Below are 18,787 nucleotides of genomic sequence, written 5' to 3'. Positions count from 1 at the left end.
AATGTGAAGTTCAAAGTGTAGTTTGTGCAGGATGCTACTTTCCAAAGGGAATCACTTTTAGTTTGCCTTAAGTCAACTTATCTTCATTTTAGGCACATGAAAAAATACACACACACACACACACACACACACACACACACACACACATCAAATTATTACAATTGAAACGCAATATAGCCAAGGCAGATGAATATTTGATTTTAACATCAATTAGTAATGGCGGAGGGGGAAAAGTTGAGAAGATAAATATATCATCTACATTTTTAAAAATTTTGTATAAGAGCATATAACGTTTTATGCTCCAGAAGATGGGGAATGGAGATAAATTGTCTTAAAACTAGATTGTGGGCAGCTAGATGGCACAGTGGATAGGGTACTGGCTTTGGATTCAGGAAGACCTGGGTTCAAATCTGGCCTCAGACACTTGACACTTACTAGCTGTGTGACCTGGGCAAGTCACTTCACCCCATTGCCTCGCCAAAAACAAACAAACAAACTAGATTGCATTGTACAAGGGCTCTGTGAAACAAATATGCACTACTACTTTAAAAGATATATTGTCTGATTAGAATTTTTCAGGTTTTATAAACTTGACCTTGAAGGGAATCAAATACTTAGAGGTTAGACAATGGGAGCTGAATGACTATTAAAAGGCCCTCACTAAGTATAAACTGGTTTCCAAAAGAATCAACATCAACAGATTTCTTTAGGACTCTTACTGTCTACTATGCCTAAAACAAACCAAAAGGGTAACTTTCTCTTATTATTTCCATTCTGGGGGGCAGGTAGATGGCGCAATGGGTAGAGCACTTGCCCTGGAGTCAGTGGGACCTGAGTTCAAATCCAGCCTCAGACACATAACACTCACTAGCTGTGTGACTCTGGGCAATTCACTTAATCCCCACTGCTTCGCTAAAAAAAAAAAATGATGATGAAAATTATTTACATTCTGATTATGCACCTAAAAGTAAAAAAGGAAATATGAGAAAACAACCAGGAATTTTGATGTAGGTACAACATTTTCAGTGAAATCTGCTTGTCAATATATATATAGGTTTTTAAAATCCAACAGGTCTAGGGCTAAAATCAATATTTTTTTAGTAAGCTTTAGGGAGATGACATTTTTGTAAGTATTTTTTTCTTATAACAATATCCCTGTTCCAACATGGTAAATTATAATTCTTAACTGTGTTTTTCACCTTACAAGAAAAAAGAAACAAAAATCTAAATTTCTAGACAGGAAGGCCAATAGAAAAATACAAGAATTAGGGAATGTGCCATGACTCCACACTGGTGAGTTCACTAACAAAAAATAAATCCCTGGTTTCTAGGAATATTTCAGTATCCATTCCTTGAAAATAACTGACAACTGAATAATGCAACCTACACTTTTTTAAGAAAACGATGTATTTGATTAAAATACTGGAGAGAAGACAGTTTTCTTGCTCATTAGAGAACCATGTGAAAACACTTTGAAAGCTAAATTTGACAAAAAACTCTAGGAATACAGCTCTCTGAAATACTTATCAACTTTTAAGGTACAATATGACTAAATAAGTACTCAAATATTAAACAGACTTGGAAATCTACCAAAGTAAACTATGAAATGCAAATAAAAAGAAGCCATCTTAATATATTTAAAAATAAGAAGCATTGTGGGACACTGGATTTGGTAGGAGATGGTTTCAATTTACAATTCTGCCATCTGTTAGTTATGTGATAATGAGCAACTCACTTGGTTTCCTCATCTGTAAAATGGGCTAAAAAAACAAACAAAAAAACCCAAAAAACTTTACTACATACCTTACAGGGCTATTAGGAAGATTTTTTTTTTAAAAACTTACCTAAGTATAAACCATAGAATTTTAGGGTCAAGTTTAAGCCTTTTTCTTATAATTTTATCATCAGCAAAGAATAAGAATAGCTGGTCACTAATTTCTGCAGAAAATCCTTTCACATACTTAATGAAAACTACATTTTATCTTTCAGGAAAAAGAATTCTACTTTAAATTCTGCAGATGCTTCTTTTCTGTCAGCTCTCTCTCACTGTATACACACACACACACACACACACACACACGCACACACACACACACACACATTCTTTATGGATGTCTTCGGACCTCAAACAAATTCTCTTTATATCCCTAAAATATGGAATATTAAGATGTGGAACATGCAAAGCCAATTCTCTCATAGGTCCCATGGTCTCCTCCTACTAGAATTAGTAAGCTCCTGAAACACAGAAACCATCTTGCTTTTTGTGATATCAAATCTAAATCGGCATCTTTGCAGCTTCTTCTCATTGCTCCTAGTTCTGCCTTCTAAGGCCAAATTGAAAAAGCTGACTCTCTCCTCCACATGCAATCCTTCAAATGCCTGAAGACAGCAATCATAATTCCCCTAATTTTTCCTCTTCTCAAAGGTAAACATGCCCAAATGATTGAACTTATCCTCATATGCTATGGAGTCAAGGACCTGCACCATCCTGATTTTCCTCCTTTGGAAACTCTCCAACTTATGAATGTCTGTCTCTACTAGAGAACTATGACACCCAGAACTGAAACAAGATGATATCTGATAAGTGGAATATAGTGAGACCTTCTCAAAAGATACGTCTCTCCATCTGCAGTCCAAAGTTCTATTAGCTTTTTTGGCTGCCACATTATAATGACTCAATATTGAGCTTATGGTCTGCTAAATCCGGCCAGTCAACAAGCATTTATTAAGTGCTTACAATGTGCCAGGCACTGTGCTAAGCCCTAGAAAAACAAATACAAGAGACAGTCCTTGTTCTCAAGAAGCTTACATTCTAATGGAGGAAAGAACACATAAAAGGAAAAAGGAGGAGGAGGAAAAGAAGGAGAAGAAAATACCCACTGTGCAGATACAACAGATAAATCCAAGAGTAGCACCATGAAAAGGAATATCAATTAATAATCATGGAGGGGAATAAGACACGGAAGGGAAAAAGTAGGCCTGGGCACCCTCCTTAAATGGAGGTTCTAGAAGGAGCCATCCAAACATAGGGAGATGCCACAGGGACAAAGCATATTTCCACATGTAAGCTTCCAGAATGAAGAGGTTTTGGAGGCAGGGAAGAGAAAGTCTGTAGTGCAGTCTAGAAAGGAATGAAGACTAATTAGCCTGGGTACCCTTTTTAAAAAGAGTTTCTAAGAAGAACCATATGATCAGGCAGATGATTGGGGGACAGGCTACAGGAGCAAAGGGTACTTCCAATGTATGAATTCAAGACTGGAATGATCATCCAGCTTTTCACAATTTTGGTCTAACCACATCTTTCCTATATTTTGAACTTGTAAAGTTGATTTTTTTGTACCCAAGTGCAAGTCTTTACATTTATACCCATAGTATTCCATCTTATTAGATTCAGTCCAATGCTCTAGCCTTTCAAGATCTTTTGTGAATCCTGACTGTCATCCAGTGTTCTCTATCCCTCCTAATTTTACATCACTTGATAAGCATATATCTACACCTTTATCCAAGTCAGTGATAAAAACATTAAATAGTACGGTACAAAGGAGATCCAAAAGATACTCCACAGAAGACTTCCTGCCACAATGAAAATGAACTATTAACTATTCTCTGAGTCCAACCATCCAACCAGTTCTGAATCCATCTAATTGTATTATCATCTAATCCACAACATTCTATCAGAAATGTATGGAATATTTTTATCAAAAATTTTGCTTAAATTTAGGTAAACTATATTCACAAATTTTCCTTCAAGTACTAATTTAGTCACTGTCAAAAAAAATTAAGTTGGACTGGCATGAACTGTTCTTGATAAAGAAATGCTTCATCAAGCATTCAATCATCATTTGTAATCACCATTACCCTACCTGGATATTTATGAACTATGTCGTTCATGTTATATTCTAAAATAAAGTGAAAGTCAGTCAATAAACACATATTAAGTACTTACTATGTGCCAGACACTGTGCTAAGTATTGGGGATGCAAAAAGGCAAAAGATAGTCCCTGCCCTCAAGAAGAGAGGACTAATGGAGAAGAAAGCAAACAAACAAATATGTGCAAATAAGCTATAATTAAGAAAGGGAAAGCACTAGAATTAAGAGGGACTGGGAAAGACTTCTTGTAAAAGAAGCAAACCAAATAAATAAATAAGGAGAGGAGCAATTTAAAAACCTTGAGAGAAGACAGCATCAAGGAGGAGAAAATGATCAACAGTGCCACAGGCAGCAGAGAGGTCACGGAGAATGAAGATTGAGAAAAGATCATTGGATTTGGCAATTAAGAAATCAATGGCAACTTATCAGTAAAATAAGGGAGTAGGGAATACTACATGACTTGAAAAATTCCTTCCAGCTCTAAATCCTATTATCCCTAAACACAGACTTCCCTCAAAGATATTTAATGGGCTGCATATAAACATCCAGACTTAATCTATCTTGAGAACTTCATTCTTGAATACATATCTTTTGGGCCACCCCATTTGGATGTTCCGTTAGCATCTTCAACAGCCAAACTTATATTTCCCTTTAATCTCTCACTTCCCAATTTCCCTATTTCTGTTGAGGGTACCACCATCTTCAAAGTCATAAGCCTTAAAATTGTCCTCTTCTTCTAGAAAGGCAGTATGGTATAGTGTGAAGAGTTTTGGAATTGGAGCCAGTTTGAATCTCACCTCTGCTATGTACTTACCTGTGAGACCCTGGGCAAGAAACTTCATTCACCTCTCTTGGCCTCACAGACACTTAGCCAGAAAAGGAATGGGTGAGACTAGATCTTAGACCACTTCCAGCTCTATGTCTATGTTATAATGTTCATGGTTTTTTTTGCAAATGGTTAACATGGGCACTACAGTATAAAATAACCAAATATCCCACTTAATTATATTCCTTGTTAGTTACCTTTTAATGCATGGTAAAAAGCAACCCTATAAGCTTTATTTGTTTCTCCAAAGAGAACCGAGTCCTTTCCATTTAGGAGTCACAACTACCTTTTTGGCTTCTTGTTTCATTTACACTAAGAATACTGACACTGATATGATTTGTAAAAATTCAGACTCTGCTAACCTATTCCCATTAACTTAGAATTAGCTGTGATGTAGTGAAAAAACAAACGAACAAATAAACAATTAAACTTAGAGTTAGGGGAGGTTCATTCAATTCATACTGCGACACTATGTGATCCAGGTCAAGTCACTTTGTCAATCTCCTCAGAGTGGATAACCTCCAGGCAGGGCCCTTAACCTTCTGTGGTTATAGATCCCTTTGGCAGTCTGGTGAAACTATGGACTCTTTCTCAGAATAATACTTTTAAATAATCAGAGCAAATGCTAAATTTCAGTTAAAGGTTAGAGAAAATAAAGGTATAAATGTTTTCCCATCCAAGCCCATGAATACCCTGAAATCTATTCACAGACTCCCTCAGGTGTCTATGGACCCCAGTTTAAGAACAAATGCTCTGAGATAACATCTGAGGTCCCTCCCAACTCTGACTTTTTGTTATTTTATGTCTTAACTAGGGAGCAGTATGAAGACAGTTTCATAGGGAGAACAACAGGGGTGCAAATAAAACCCCAAAGCTCCTCAACTTCACTGAGTAGCAGCTCTCTTTTCCCATTTTTTAAAAACTCTATTCCATTAAGCTGCTTTTAGTGGCAAGGTATATTCTTATATTGATATAAATGCCTCCACATTAATTCCAAAAGCAACAACTGGAAATATTTTTTAGGCTACAATATATGCCTAATTACAAAGAATAACTTTTTACTAGTACCTCACATAAACTCAATTCCTTAAAGTAAGCACTATTGTCAAAATACCAATAATTAGGGTATATGTGGTATAAAAGTAGCCAACAAGTCTTTCAAGTTCTACTACTGACAGAATCTGGTAAAATGTAACTATACATCAAGAGTGAACATTATGACTTTGAAGAAACTAAAGTCAAATACATTAAAGACACATTTGTTTGGTGAGGAAAAAAAACAGATTTAATGCCTGTGTAAATTGAACATCTGCCCTAATTAATTCTCACTTAAGTATTAATATGCAAAGATTTAACACATCTTATAGTACTAGAGGAGTCTTACTGATTAAAGGCTTTTAATATTAAAAACTTGAGGAAAAACTTCATTTTAATTAAGTTTCAAAATTAAGGGCTTTTAATTTTATTTTGCATACATATTTCCATTGAAATCTGAGTAGTGTTGTATTAAAACAAAGAAATGCCAAATGTAATAGGAAGACAATTAGAAAATTTTCAAACAATTGTCACTACACACACTTATAGGACTAAGTTTCTTTTTTGTTCTGACATACAAATAATATATTGCTATGTAATTATTTATGACTGTCTTTAGTTGGAACTAAATGACTGGAAAATAAAGAATTCTAGTTTCCTGTAAGTATTCAAATGCTGAGAATACAAAGAAAAAAAACCACTTACTTCAAAAAGAAAGAGGATGGAGTCCAGCTCCTCCCGTTGCGACTTATTATTTCCTGGAATACAGAAAAAAACAAAACATCAATGTTACTATGCCAGTGCTAGAAATCTTCTAGACAGCTGTTTTAAAAGAAAGTCTTAAGGCATTTATTCTTCAGTTAATTAAACTGATTTCTAAAATATGAGAAAAGTTCCCTTCCCACCCCAAAGTATAACATGATTCTTCTTTTTACATTTTTCTCGTTCCAACACTGACTTTACTAAAATGACAAAGTTCAAAATGACAAAGTGGTTTTATTTGTCCTACTCCATATCCTGACTGCTGAACAACTATATGTTTTACAAAGAGAAAAAAAGGCCACCATTTTAAGAATAGCTTCATATATCAAGAGGAGGGATCTTGGGATCTATGAACTGGTTCTTTTATATATTTTGATAACTATACTTCAAGATAATTTCTTTTGTAACTCTACATATTTTATTTTATGCATTTAAAAACATTGTTCTGAGAAGGTGTCTGGAAAGTTTCACCAAAATGCCAAAAGAATTTTTTGTTGTTCAGTCATTTTCTTCATGACTTCTGGAATGGTTTGCCATTTCCCTCACTAGCCCCTTTTACAGATGAGGAAACTGAGGCAAACAGGGCTAAGTGACTTGCCCAGGGTCACACAGCTAATAAGTAAGTGTTTGAGGCTGAATTTGAACTCAGGAAGATGAATGAGTCCAAGCCTGGCAGTCTATCCACTGTGCCACTTAGCTGCCAGAAGGAAAACAGGTTAAGAATCCAGATCCAGAGCTTAATTTTTGTTATTTTGGGCCAAAATCACATTGTACTTTACTTCTCCACATTCCTAGGGAATCAGATAAAGACTGAGAAGGGAGATGCAAACTAGGTAATTTTAAAATTTAAAATGTCTGTATCAATTTTTACATAAAACACTATTTCTAAATTAAATCTCAAAATTTTTGCAGTCTATAAAACCAGAAAAAATAAATGATTAGTACATAGACCACGATATGTTATAACTAAGAAATCTTACATTATTAAAAAAATGTTCCAAAACAGTATAACCTATTTGTAACAACCATAAACTTCACTTAAATCCAATTCATATCACTTTCCTAATGTCATGGTGCCCTTCAAGAACAAAGGACAAACAACAACAAAACAACAAACCAGATGAACACAAATCAGGTACCCAACAAAAATTAAAGACAGAAATCACTGAGGGTACCTCTGGAAATTAGCGGGAATCAAAATATGTCTTTACGATAGTAGAATATATATGGAATGGATCACATAAGAACTTGTGCTACTTAATTTAATGTTTCAAGGATTTCTCAGTGTGAGTATACACTACCCTAATGACGATTACAATCTCCTTCCACAAAATAGTATAGGGTTTTCATGCACTGATATGAGCAAAAATAAAAATTCATCACCTAATAATAATAAACACTCTTTAAGCAGTGAGGCTTATACTCAAATGACAGCTTTTATATCTGATGATATTTTTATATCATCAATGGCCCTGTGCTTAAAGCCATTCAAGATTAGCAACACCACATTACTTAGCACTCCAATGGCAAATCCTGGGTTCTTCAGAACCCAGAATTACTTTCACCTAAAAATGGAACCTGACAGTGAGAATTTGGTGGAGGTTACTAGTAACAAAAGAGTCATCTATAAATGAAAGAAAAGAACTCTATTAGGAACAGCATCCACTCTTTGTTGAATAACTAAACTCACATGTAGCCCATTTGTTTATCTTAAAACTAAGCCCTAGAATAGGATTAGAGGCGTGGATAACAGTTCTAGCTCTATATACCTTGGAGGAAATATGTTTTATATCTAACTTCAGTTTCCCTATCCTTAAAATAAAGGTGTTTACCCTAAAATGATCAGTAGGATCCTTTCTAGTTCTATTCAGGACCAATGATTTCACGTAGATTGGGGCAGCTAGATGGCTCTATGCATAGAGTGCCAGGCCCAGAGTCATGAAGAGTCCTCTTCTTCCTGAGTTCAAATCTGAACTCAGACATTTATTAGCTGTGTGACCTTGGGCAAGTCACTTAACGGTGTTTGCCTCAGTTTCCTCATCTATAAAGAGCTGGAGAAGGAAATGGCAAACCACTCCAGCATGTACCAAGAAAACCCCAAATGGGGTCTCAAGAGTTAACATGAGTGAACAACAATAAAGATTTAGTGCAGACTTTACAACACATTCCTCCCATTTTCTCTTGCTAGACACTTTTTAGCTGTTTCACTGTTCATTAGCACCACCTTATAAAATGAAATGAAAAGAGATAGAATGTAAATATCACAGCTGTAATTCTTTTTTCAATCAAAATGGTCCATCCAAAAAGCTCCTCCAAAAATGCTTAGGAGGCCATAAGATTGAAATAGTGACTAAACTAAGGACTTTTTGTTGTTTTTTAACATGTGAGAAAAATTCCCATCATAAATGTGAATACATTTTAATGCCATGACATAATTTGATGGAAAAAAAAACTTACCTTTTAATTTTAAGCTATTTTCCAGTGTCATGAAATTTTCATAGAAGATGAAATATATTTGAGAGTAGTTGGTCTCAAAAAAAAATTTCAGTTCACTCATATCTACAATATCTAAAAAAAAAGAAAAATGTTTTCATTTATAATCACATGCTTATGCCCTTATGAGAAATCATAAACTTATTTTTATGAAATGTGTACAAAAAGCCACAAAATACTGTTAACCACTTTTATGGAGTAAAGAAGATAAAAGAACAGATTTGTTTTTTATTTTCTTCATTTTTAAACAAAGGCATCAATGGTACAATGGGAAGAGTACTGGAATTGATTTCAAATTATAGTTATGCCCCATTACCTCACAATCTCACTAATTCACAACTTCCTGAACTACTAACATGTAATATATTACCTAATTTACCTAATTAATAAGGTCACGTCATTGAATGAGAAATGTAATGTGAAAGTACATTGAAGACTATGTAAATATATGCCACTAATATCACCATCCCATTAGGCTTGTCATATATCAACTAATATAACTCCAAACTCTAAATAAGCTTAAAGACAGGATTATTATATTAAATATATAACATACTCAAATATCAATTATCAATAAATCAATCAGAAACAAATTTGGATTCATAGAAATAGGGTATATGAAATGTGAGGATCCGTGTTCAGATTACAGTGATTCCTTATTTCCTATGTAACTTTAGACAAATTCTAAACCTTCTGAGCCTCAGTTTTCTCATCTTAACTGGTTTCAATCAGTCAATAAACATTTATTAAGCTCTACTACAAGCCAGATATTTTAAGTACAGGAGATACAAAGAAAGACAAAAGACAAGCTCTTGCCTTTAAGGAGCTCACAATGTAAAGAGGGAAGACGATGCATTTAAAAAAAAAAAAGAAGAAGAAGAAGCTAAGGGGAAAAGAGGTGAGTGAGGAAGGAAGCTGGGAGAGGGATATGACTGATAAAATCTAGAGCAATGCAGCCAGTGGGAAAAGAATTATCAGACCTGGCTGGCCTCCCTAAAGGGAGGATAAGGAAGGAGAGTTCTAAACTACCCTCCACCCTCTCCAATCAGAGGAAGGGAAAGGCCCCAGCGGCAAGGAGTACAGAGGAGATGAGAACTCCACGGTTGCTGTGATCTTGCAGGATGAGGAGATTCCTGGGGACATGAAGAAATCCAGGAGAATGCCATGGTAGATGAATCTTTAAAAATATTTTATATAAGTGAATCAATCAAGTGTTTATTAAGCACTATGTCCAAAGCACTGTGCTACATGCTAGGGATGGAAACAGAAAAGTAAGACAGTCCCTACAAGAGGTACCATTCCAATGAGGGAGACAATTCAATCAGAAGATTTCAGATGCAAGTTCTATGGAAAAGTCCCATGGTTGGTCTCAATTAGAGGGCAATGGTTAAGCCAATGGCGATTCTTCTTTAATGTCATTTCCACTAATAAAATCATATCAGTTTCTGATGTCATGCCATTTAACACTGCCAAAGATTTTGGTAACAACTTTCTTTTCTGGATTAGAAGTGACTATAGCAGGAGCAGTTTCTAGGTGTCATCTCCACAGAGATTACTTCTCAAGATGACAACTGGGTGTGCTGCTATTACAAGGGCCTTGCATTCAGGGTTCTGAGCTGTCTCCCTCAGTCTCAGGAGATACACTGGAACAGTGTGGTTAAAGTAGTGGCAGTGGTTTGAATTGCCTGGAGCATACTGCTTCCTATCTCTCCCTTAGGGTTCCCTGAAGCTTCAGATAGGCTGGTTTGACTGCCCTTTGAGTGGCATTTGGTTGGCATTGGTGGAGATGTACCCTTTCCTATAGGACCACCTGCCTCAATGATAGCTGTATGGTCTAAGCTAGAAGCAGAAGCCATAGTCTAGAAAGAAGGTGCTACCATTCCCAGGGCTCTTGTGATTATCTGCAGCTGGTTGGCAGTAGTTGGTCAAAAGTTGTTGCTGTGGGTGATGAGGAAGGTCTACAATGCTATTTCCCCTCAGTGACTGACTTCCAAGGGCTGGACCAAAAGCAAGTCTCCTGGCTAGGTAGACACTTCTATTCCCAAGGCTCTTGAGATCAGGATCTGGGCTATCTCCATGAGAATTTAAGGAAATATGGTGGTCAAGGTGGTGTCAGTGTTTGGCTTACCTGGCACATGCTGGATATTGAGAGGAAGATAACGACAGTCATTGCAGGAATTTTTACGTTGATATTTTTTCCTTAACAAACATAGGCTGTCCATCTTAATGATATTAGCTCAGTATATTTCTGAGAGGTTCTTTAATCTCAATATCATACTTTGCCTAAGAATGTGTATAAAGTAAAACACATGACACTGTGGCACACTTATAATAAGATAAAATGAATGTGGAAATATGGTATCTTGTTTCTAAAGATTCAAATCTAGGGGCAGCTAGGTGGCGCAGTGGATAGAGTATCGGCCCTGAAGTCAGGAGGACCTCAGTTCAAATCCGGCCTCAGACCAAACACTTGTCACGTACTAGCTGTGTGACCCTGGGCAAGTCACTTAACCCCAATTGCCAAAAAAAAAAAACACAACCAAATCTGAATTATATTTGTCATTCTCTAATTCTTAATTAGCCACCACATTAAGTGGGGGGATGAGGATGGGATGGCAAAAACAAATAACAAACTTTTTACTAGAACTACAAGAAATAACAAGATTTCACCTGGTTTGTGTTATTTTGTTTTGTTTTGTTTTTGTTTTTGTTTTATTTTTTGCCATGGCCAATTTTGTTAGAGATGCTGAGCTAAAAGGCAGGGAGTTGAACAGCAGAATGCTAGATAACTGATTCTTCAATTAATCAATGTTGACTGCAGTTTTCTAATAATTGTTTTGAATCAAAATTATTCAAATTAAGCACCTACTATGTGCCAGGCACTGTGCTAAGTGCTAGGGATACAAAAGAGTCAAAAGACAGCCCATGCCTTCAAGGATCTTACAATTACATAGGGGAGACAACAAGCAAACAAATATATGTACAAACAAGCTACACACAGGACAAATAGGAAATCATTATCAGAGGGGAAGCACTAGAATTAAGAGGGTTTGAGGCTTCCTGTAGAAGGTAGGATTTTAATTGTGACTTAAAGGAAATCAGGAGAGCCAGGAGGCAGATATAAGGAGAGAGAACATTCTAGGCCGGGAGTATAGCCAAAGAAAATGCTAGAAACCCGAGAGACTGAAAGTCTTCTTTGTGGAACAGAAAGGATGCCAGAGTCACTGGATCAAAGAGTGCATGGCAGGGAGTAAAGGATAAGAAGACTGGAACATTAGAAGGGGGAAGATAGGTTATGAGGGACTTTGAACCCCAAACAGTATTTTGTAATTGATGCTGAAGGCAATAATCACTGGAGTTCATTGAGGGAGGGGAAGAGGAGAGGGTTCACATGGTTGGACCGGTACTTTAGGATCATCAACTTTGTTTGTGGAATGGAAAATAGAATGGAGTAGGGAGAGAATTGTGGAAGCAGACTATTCAGCAGGCTATTACAGTAGTTCATGCTTAGGGCCTGCACCAAGGTGGTGTCAGTATCAAAGGAGAAAAGGGGGTGTATTCAAGAGATATTGCAAAGATTAAATTCACAGGTCATGGCAATAGTTTGGAGATGAGGGTAAGACACAGTAAGGAGTTAAGGATGACATCTTGGTTGTGTGAGCCTGAGGGACTAGGAAGCTGTTGGTACTCTTCACAGTAACAGGGAAATTTGGAAGGGGTGAGGATTTAGTGGGAAAAGTCATGAGTTCATTTTTGGACATGTTGAGTTGAAGATATCTACTAGACACCCAGTATGAGATGTCTGAAAGGCAGTTTTGGAGGTGGGAGACTGGAGATAACCATAGAGGTTAAGGCAGTATAGCAAATTTGAGAATCAACAACATAGAAATGATAATTAAAGGCAAGTTCTCATAAAGAGGTCAGAAGAAGTAATACAAGGACACTCTCAAAGTCTCTCTGAAGAACTTTGGAATTGATTGTGAGACATGGAAAACAGAGGTGCAGGACCTCCCAGCATAATGTGACTGAATCAAGAAAGGCACTGTGCTCTATATGCAAAGCAGAACTGAAGTAGATCAAAAGAAACCTGAGATGTGCAAATTTTCAGATATCTCCACTCCAAATGTTCATACGGACTACCTGTGGCACAGCTTCCTGAGCTCATATTGGTCTGATCAGCCACAGCCAGACACACTATACTTTGATTCTCATATAGACTTCTTCAAGCTTTCAGGACAACTAAATCTATGAGAGCTGATGAGATTACCAAGTTTAAGCAGTATAGATGAAAAAGAGAAAGAGAGTGCCCTGTGGGACACCTATGGTTAGTAGATGTGACCTGGATGAGCATCCAGCAAAGGAAACTGAGAATGAGAAGTCTCATTCATGGCTAGGAGAGAGTGGTATGCCTAAAACGTGGAGAGAAGAGCGTATTATGAACAAGATGATAAATAGTGCTAAAGGCTATAGACAAGTCAAGAAAAATGAGGATTCCCTCCAGAAGTTGGGGGGCAAGTGGTGACCCAGAGTTAGTACTCTGCCAATTGTGTTTTTAATGGAGTCAAATCCATGTGGTTTATATATTTTTTCTTTTAATCTTAGGCATTTTGTTTCTCTTTCTGAGAACATAACTTGAAAACACTACAGAGCCAATACTCGTATAAAAATGTATTCTATAAATGCATAGTTTTTATATACATTAGCAATGTATACTTTTGCTGCCTTCTAGATAACTTATTTTGTAACACACGATTTTCTCCAACTTTGTTCATCAGTACATGTATGGGAGTGGTGAAGGTGGTGAATAGTAGGATTGATCTAAGGCCAGGTTGTAGTTGGTGATATAAGGGGGCCAGGGACTCATAAGAAGATGTACTGTAACATCACTTTCAGTTATGTGTAAAGAAATAAATTAATTAATTTTTTAAAAAAAGAAAAAGAAAAATGAGGATTGAAAAAAAGCCGTTGGTTTTGGCAATTAGGAGATCATTTGTAACTTCACATAGAGAAGTTTTGGTGGAATGATGAGATAGGAAACCAAATTGTAGGAGTTAAAAAGAAAAGTGAGAGAGGAGGAAATAGAAGCTGGAATGAGATAGCTTGTGCAGGTAAAGGGGTTTGCCTTGATAAGGAGTAGGGCTGCCTCTTCATGTGAGACAGGCATGAAGGAGCATATAGTGGCAGAAGGAATCTGATTGATATGACATGAGGAAGAGAGAAGAAGGAACTCCTGGTGAATGACCTCAAAGTTTTCTGTAACATTTGAGGCAAGGTGATGGAGGAGAGGGAGAGAGAGGGAGCCATGGTAAGTTTGTTGTTCAGTAGTTTCAAGTCCCGTTCAACTCTTCATGACCCCATTTGGATTTTCTTGGCAAAGATACTGTAGTGGTTTGTCATTTCCTTCTCCAGCTCATTTTACAGATGAGGAAACTGAAGCAAACAAGCCTAAGTGACTTGCCCAGGGTCACACAGCCAGTAAATGTCTGAGGCTGGATTTGAATTACCATCTTCCTGACTCTAGTTCTAGCTCTCTATTCACTGTGCCATCTAGTTGCTGCAAGGGAGGTTTGAAGAGGGATTAAAAGGTTTGAAAATGACACTACGGGATAGTAATTTGATAAGTGCAGAGTTGCCTAATAGAGTAAGGACCCATTTAAGGTTGTGTAACATAAATTTTTAGTCAGAAGAGTTACATGATTTTCTCCAACTCTGTTCATCAGCACACGTATGGGAGTGGTGAAGGTGGTGAATAGTAGGATTGATCTAAGGCCAGGTTGTAGTTGGTGATATAAGGGGGCCAGGGACTCATAACAAGATGACAGTATAGAAATAAACTGGTTTTCCAAGGGATCAAGATGAGGAAAAGAATAGAAAGTGACTAGTGCAGGAGTGATATAGCCCAGGACAGAACTGAGGGATCAAAGGGTTGGAGATCATTGTGTGTATGAAGAATAGGGTTAAGTATGGGAAGGCAGAAGGAGAGTTGGAAAGCCTATAGATTATGATCAGCTAAGGGAATTTCAGAATTCTTGAACATGGAGATAATGAATCTAGGGATAATGGCAAGATCAAGGATATGACCATCTTTGTGCGTGGCTGAAGTGAAGTAGAAGATAGATAGGTCATGGGAAGTGAGTAGGTTAAGGAACTAAATAGGTGCAGGGGTAGGAAACTTTGAGGTTTCCTTGAGGGCCTCATGTGGCCCTCTAGGTCCTCAAGTGTGGCCATTTGACTGAATCCAAACTTCACAGAACAGATTTGTTCCTCACCCCTGAAAGGTATGTGAGGGAGAGTTAGTGTGTATGTTGAAATCCCCTAGTATGAGTGTAGGAGTTGGGGAGGAGAGAAAGATTGTGAGCTAGGCACTGAACTCATTGAGGAAGGAAGGGGAGTGTCCTGGAGATCTGGAGATAGTGGATACCAGGATTCTGATTGAGTGGAAAATGTGGATTGTGTGGCCTTCAAAGGAAGAGAGTGATGTAGCTAGACGGAGAACCTGGAAGTGACAATGGGGAGCCAGGGATGTTCAATCTCCTCCACCTTGACCAAGGGTATTGAGTGAAATAGCAGCCAATACTGAAAAGGGTAGCAAGGGAAGCTGTGTCATCTGCGGGGAGCTAGGTCTTGGTGACTACTAGAAGACAGAATAAACGGGAGAAGAAAATATTTAAGATGAAGCGTAATTTGTTGCCTACGAAACAGGCATTCTGGAAGGCACAGTGAAGGGGGTGGGTTACATTTGGTTGGGACTTTTGGGTGGAAGGGTTCAGAGAGATGGAAACAAGGAATTGGGTTGTGGAGGATGGGGAAAATGGGGTTAGGATGATGACCTATAGGGGTTCAGAGTCACTAGGATTTTGTAGGTTATGACAGATGTTAGTATGCTAATAATTGAGTAAAAGATGCCACTCTTCTTTAGGAGATCAGGCAGAAGACAATTGTAGCATGAAACAGATGGTACAATAGAATGCCGTTTCTTACATTCTGCTTCTTCTAAAGGCTGGAGATTAGGCAGGAGATAGAAGTTGAGCCTTTGCAGGAGGACATGGAAATCCTGCTCCCCACCCATTTTCCTTTTCCCTCAATAGGCAGGTAGAATAAGAGAGGTAAGGTCATTGGGAAGGTCAGTCTTCTTCAAATAAGGAGGCTCTCCTCATTGCAAGAGGCAGATTATCCAACAGGTATAATGAGGGCAAAAGGTGTGGTCAGATGGAAAGTTACTCCTCTTCTCTTCGAGCTAGAAGTCACACAACCAGGGGAAGATGCATTGACTCAGAAGTCCTTGCCAGCTCACAGTAACATGGTCAAATGGAAGTTACTCCTCTTCTCAAATGTGAGCTTCTCAACAGCAGGGACAATCTTACTTTTCCATTTATACCCCAAGAATTTAGAACAATGCTTCGTACATGGTAAGCACTTAATAAATTCTTTTTCATTCATCCACATGGACATATAATGGTGAATGGAATTAATGTTATTGAATTGGAGTTCAGAAGAAACTGGGAGTCACATAGTTTTAGGAATCACAGAATCACAGATTTAGAGCTGGTGATAAATAAGCCCTGGGATACTGATGAAATCACCAAAGAGACAGTGTAGAGAAGGAGGAAGCCTCAAGGCAGTCTTCTGGGACACTCATGGTTAGGGGATGACAGCTGGGTAATGGTTGAGGAAAGGTGACTGAGAAATTCAGAGAGGTTAAGATGAGGACCAAGAGAGAACATTGTCACAGAAGCCAGATAAGAGATAAACCACAGAAAGGAGTGAGGAAGCTGACAGTGTCAAAAGCTGCACAGAAGTCATTTAGGAAGATTTTTTAAAGTATCTGATTTAACAATTACAAGATTACTGATAACTGTAAGGAGAATAATTTCAGTTTTGTGAGAGAAGACAGATACAGAAGCCAGTCTGTAAGTGGTTCAAAATGGGTGAGAGGTTATGGAATGGAGGGAAAAGTGTGATCAAAAGTTTTTGAGGGTTTTTCTATTTGCCTAAGGTCACATAGATGGAAAGTGTCAGAGGCAAAATTCAAACTAAGGCCTTCCAATCCTAATTTTGTTATTCAGTGTGATAACTATACCTTCCCAGTTTTATATCAATTGCAAATCTAAAGAACATGTCCTTTATGCCTTTACCCAAGTCCCAAACACAGATCCCTGGGGTGCTCCTCTAGAGACCTCGTCACACTGACATAGAATCATTAACTACAACTCTGAGTCCAACTAACTCTGAATCCATATGATTGTGCTTTCTGTCTTCTTCATAAGAATAATATTCCCCAAATTTGACATTCCTTCAGTTGTATATATTATGCCTTTAGACAAGCTGACTGTCCCCTACTCTTCCATGCCAGGAAAGGCAGCCCTTTTTCACCTCCACCCATAGAAACCTTAGCTTCCTGCAAGGCTTAAGCTTGAATATGCTATCTGCTACAGGAAATCTTTTGCTCATTCTCCCAGCTGTTACTGCTGTTTCTCCTTAAATGATCTTATATTTACTTATCTGTGATTATATTCCCACTGGTACTCCAAATAAAATGGAATCTCCTTGAGGGAAAGGCCTGTTTTGTGTCTGTCTTTGCATCATCAACACCTTAATCAATGCCTTAATCAGTAGCAGTCACTAAAATGAACAGATAAATGTTCGACACAAGAAGCTGACTCTAACATCCAACAACTTCGGCATCTCTCCCCACAAACGTGAGAGCCAATTTGCCTTCAACCAAGTCACTGATGAAAAATTCTGAGCAACAAAAGGTGAAAGCACTTAACTAGAGATGTCCCTTTAAGTTGACAATAACTCATTAATGATTACTCTTTTCATGTGGTTTTCAACCAGTTCAAAATCCACCTTCAAAATCCATTTCTCCAGCCAATCCACAAGCAAAACCTGAGAAGCTTTGTCAAAAGCATTTTTTCCTTGATCTTCAAGTTTATCCTGTAAACAACAAAAAAGGCTGCTAATAAGGCATGACTTGTTAATGAAGTAATTCAATTTAATTTAACAAATATTTATTAAATGCCAGGTGAAAGTACAATGGCTTTTAGTTATCACTGTTTCCCTTCTAAATTCTTATCCACTATCCCCTCAATAATACATTCTAGAATTTTGTCAAGAAAATAAGTTAATAGTTTGAAGAGTTCACCCTCTTCACTTTTTTTATAATTAGGATATATCTCCTTCTCTAGTCTTGCAGCACCTGTCATTCTCCAAGATCCTTATCCGCAGTACCTAGCACAGTCTGGTGCATAGTAAATGTTTCACAAATGTTTGTTATAGTTTCCAGGTTAAATAGCCAACAGATGGAGAACTTGACAGTTTTTTGATCATCATGACCTCTCAAACCTCTCCTGGTGCCAACTAAGTGACTTGCCCAGGGTCACACAGCCAGTAAATGTCTGAGGCTGGACTTGAATTACCATCTTCCTGACTAGTCCTAGCCCTCCATCCACTGCGCCACCTAATTGCTGCAAGGGAAGTTTGAAAAGGGATTCAAAGGTTTGAAAGAGACACTGCAGGTCCAACAAAATAGGAATTATGCATAAAAGATGAAGCAATTTCAGTTGTTTCCACAGTCTAAGACACCAAGAAACTAGATAAAAACTTTATGAACTAAAGGCATAAAAAGCTAATCCTTAACACCCTCATTCAGCTGTGATGAATGTTCCCCTGTGATCCTCTCCTCCCAATGGACTACCAAACAGGTGGATCTATCCAACCCAAAAACTTATAACAGAGCTCAACTCTGCTTCCCCCTCCTGTCAATGCCTCAGAAAATTACAAGGCAAAAGCTTGTGCTG

General features: G+C 37.6%; 1 protein-coding gene across 1 annotated transcript in view; it reads right to left on the bottom strand.

Moving 5' to 3' along the window:
• The window catches only part of RALGAPA2 (Ral GTPase activating protein catalytic subunit alpha 2), a 417,261-nt gene that overhangs the window by 373,535 nt on the left and 24,939 nt on the right, over positions 1-18,787 (bottom strand). Inside the window, exons 2-3 of the mRNA XM_020989297.2 lie at positions 8,952-9,062; positions 6,438-6,490 (exon numbers count right to left, since the gene is read on the bottom strand). Of these exons, the coding sequence (XP_020844956.1) occupies positions 6,438-6,490; positions 8,952-9,062 (164 nt within the window). The remainder of the gene's footprint in view (positions 1-6,437; positions 6,491-8,951; positions 9,063-18,787) is intronic.

Source organism: Phascolarctos cinereus, unplaced genomic scaffold (genome assembly GCF_003287225.1).
Source record: "Phascolarctos cinereus isolate Bilbo 61053 unplaced genomic scaffold, phaCin_HiC Scaffold_2;HRSCAF=192, whole genome shotgun sequence".
NCBI classification, from domain to species: Eukaryota; Metazoa; Chordata; class Mammalia; order Diprotodontia; family Phascolarctidae; genus Phascolarctos; species Phascolarctos cinereus.
This window is presented reverse-complemented; position numbering and strand designations above follow the sequence as displayed.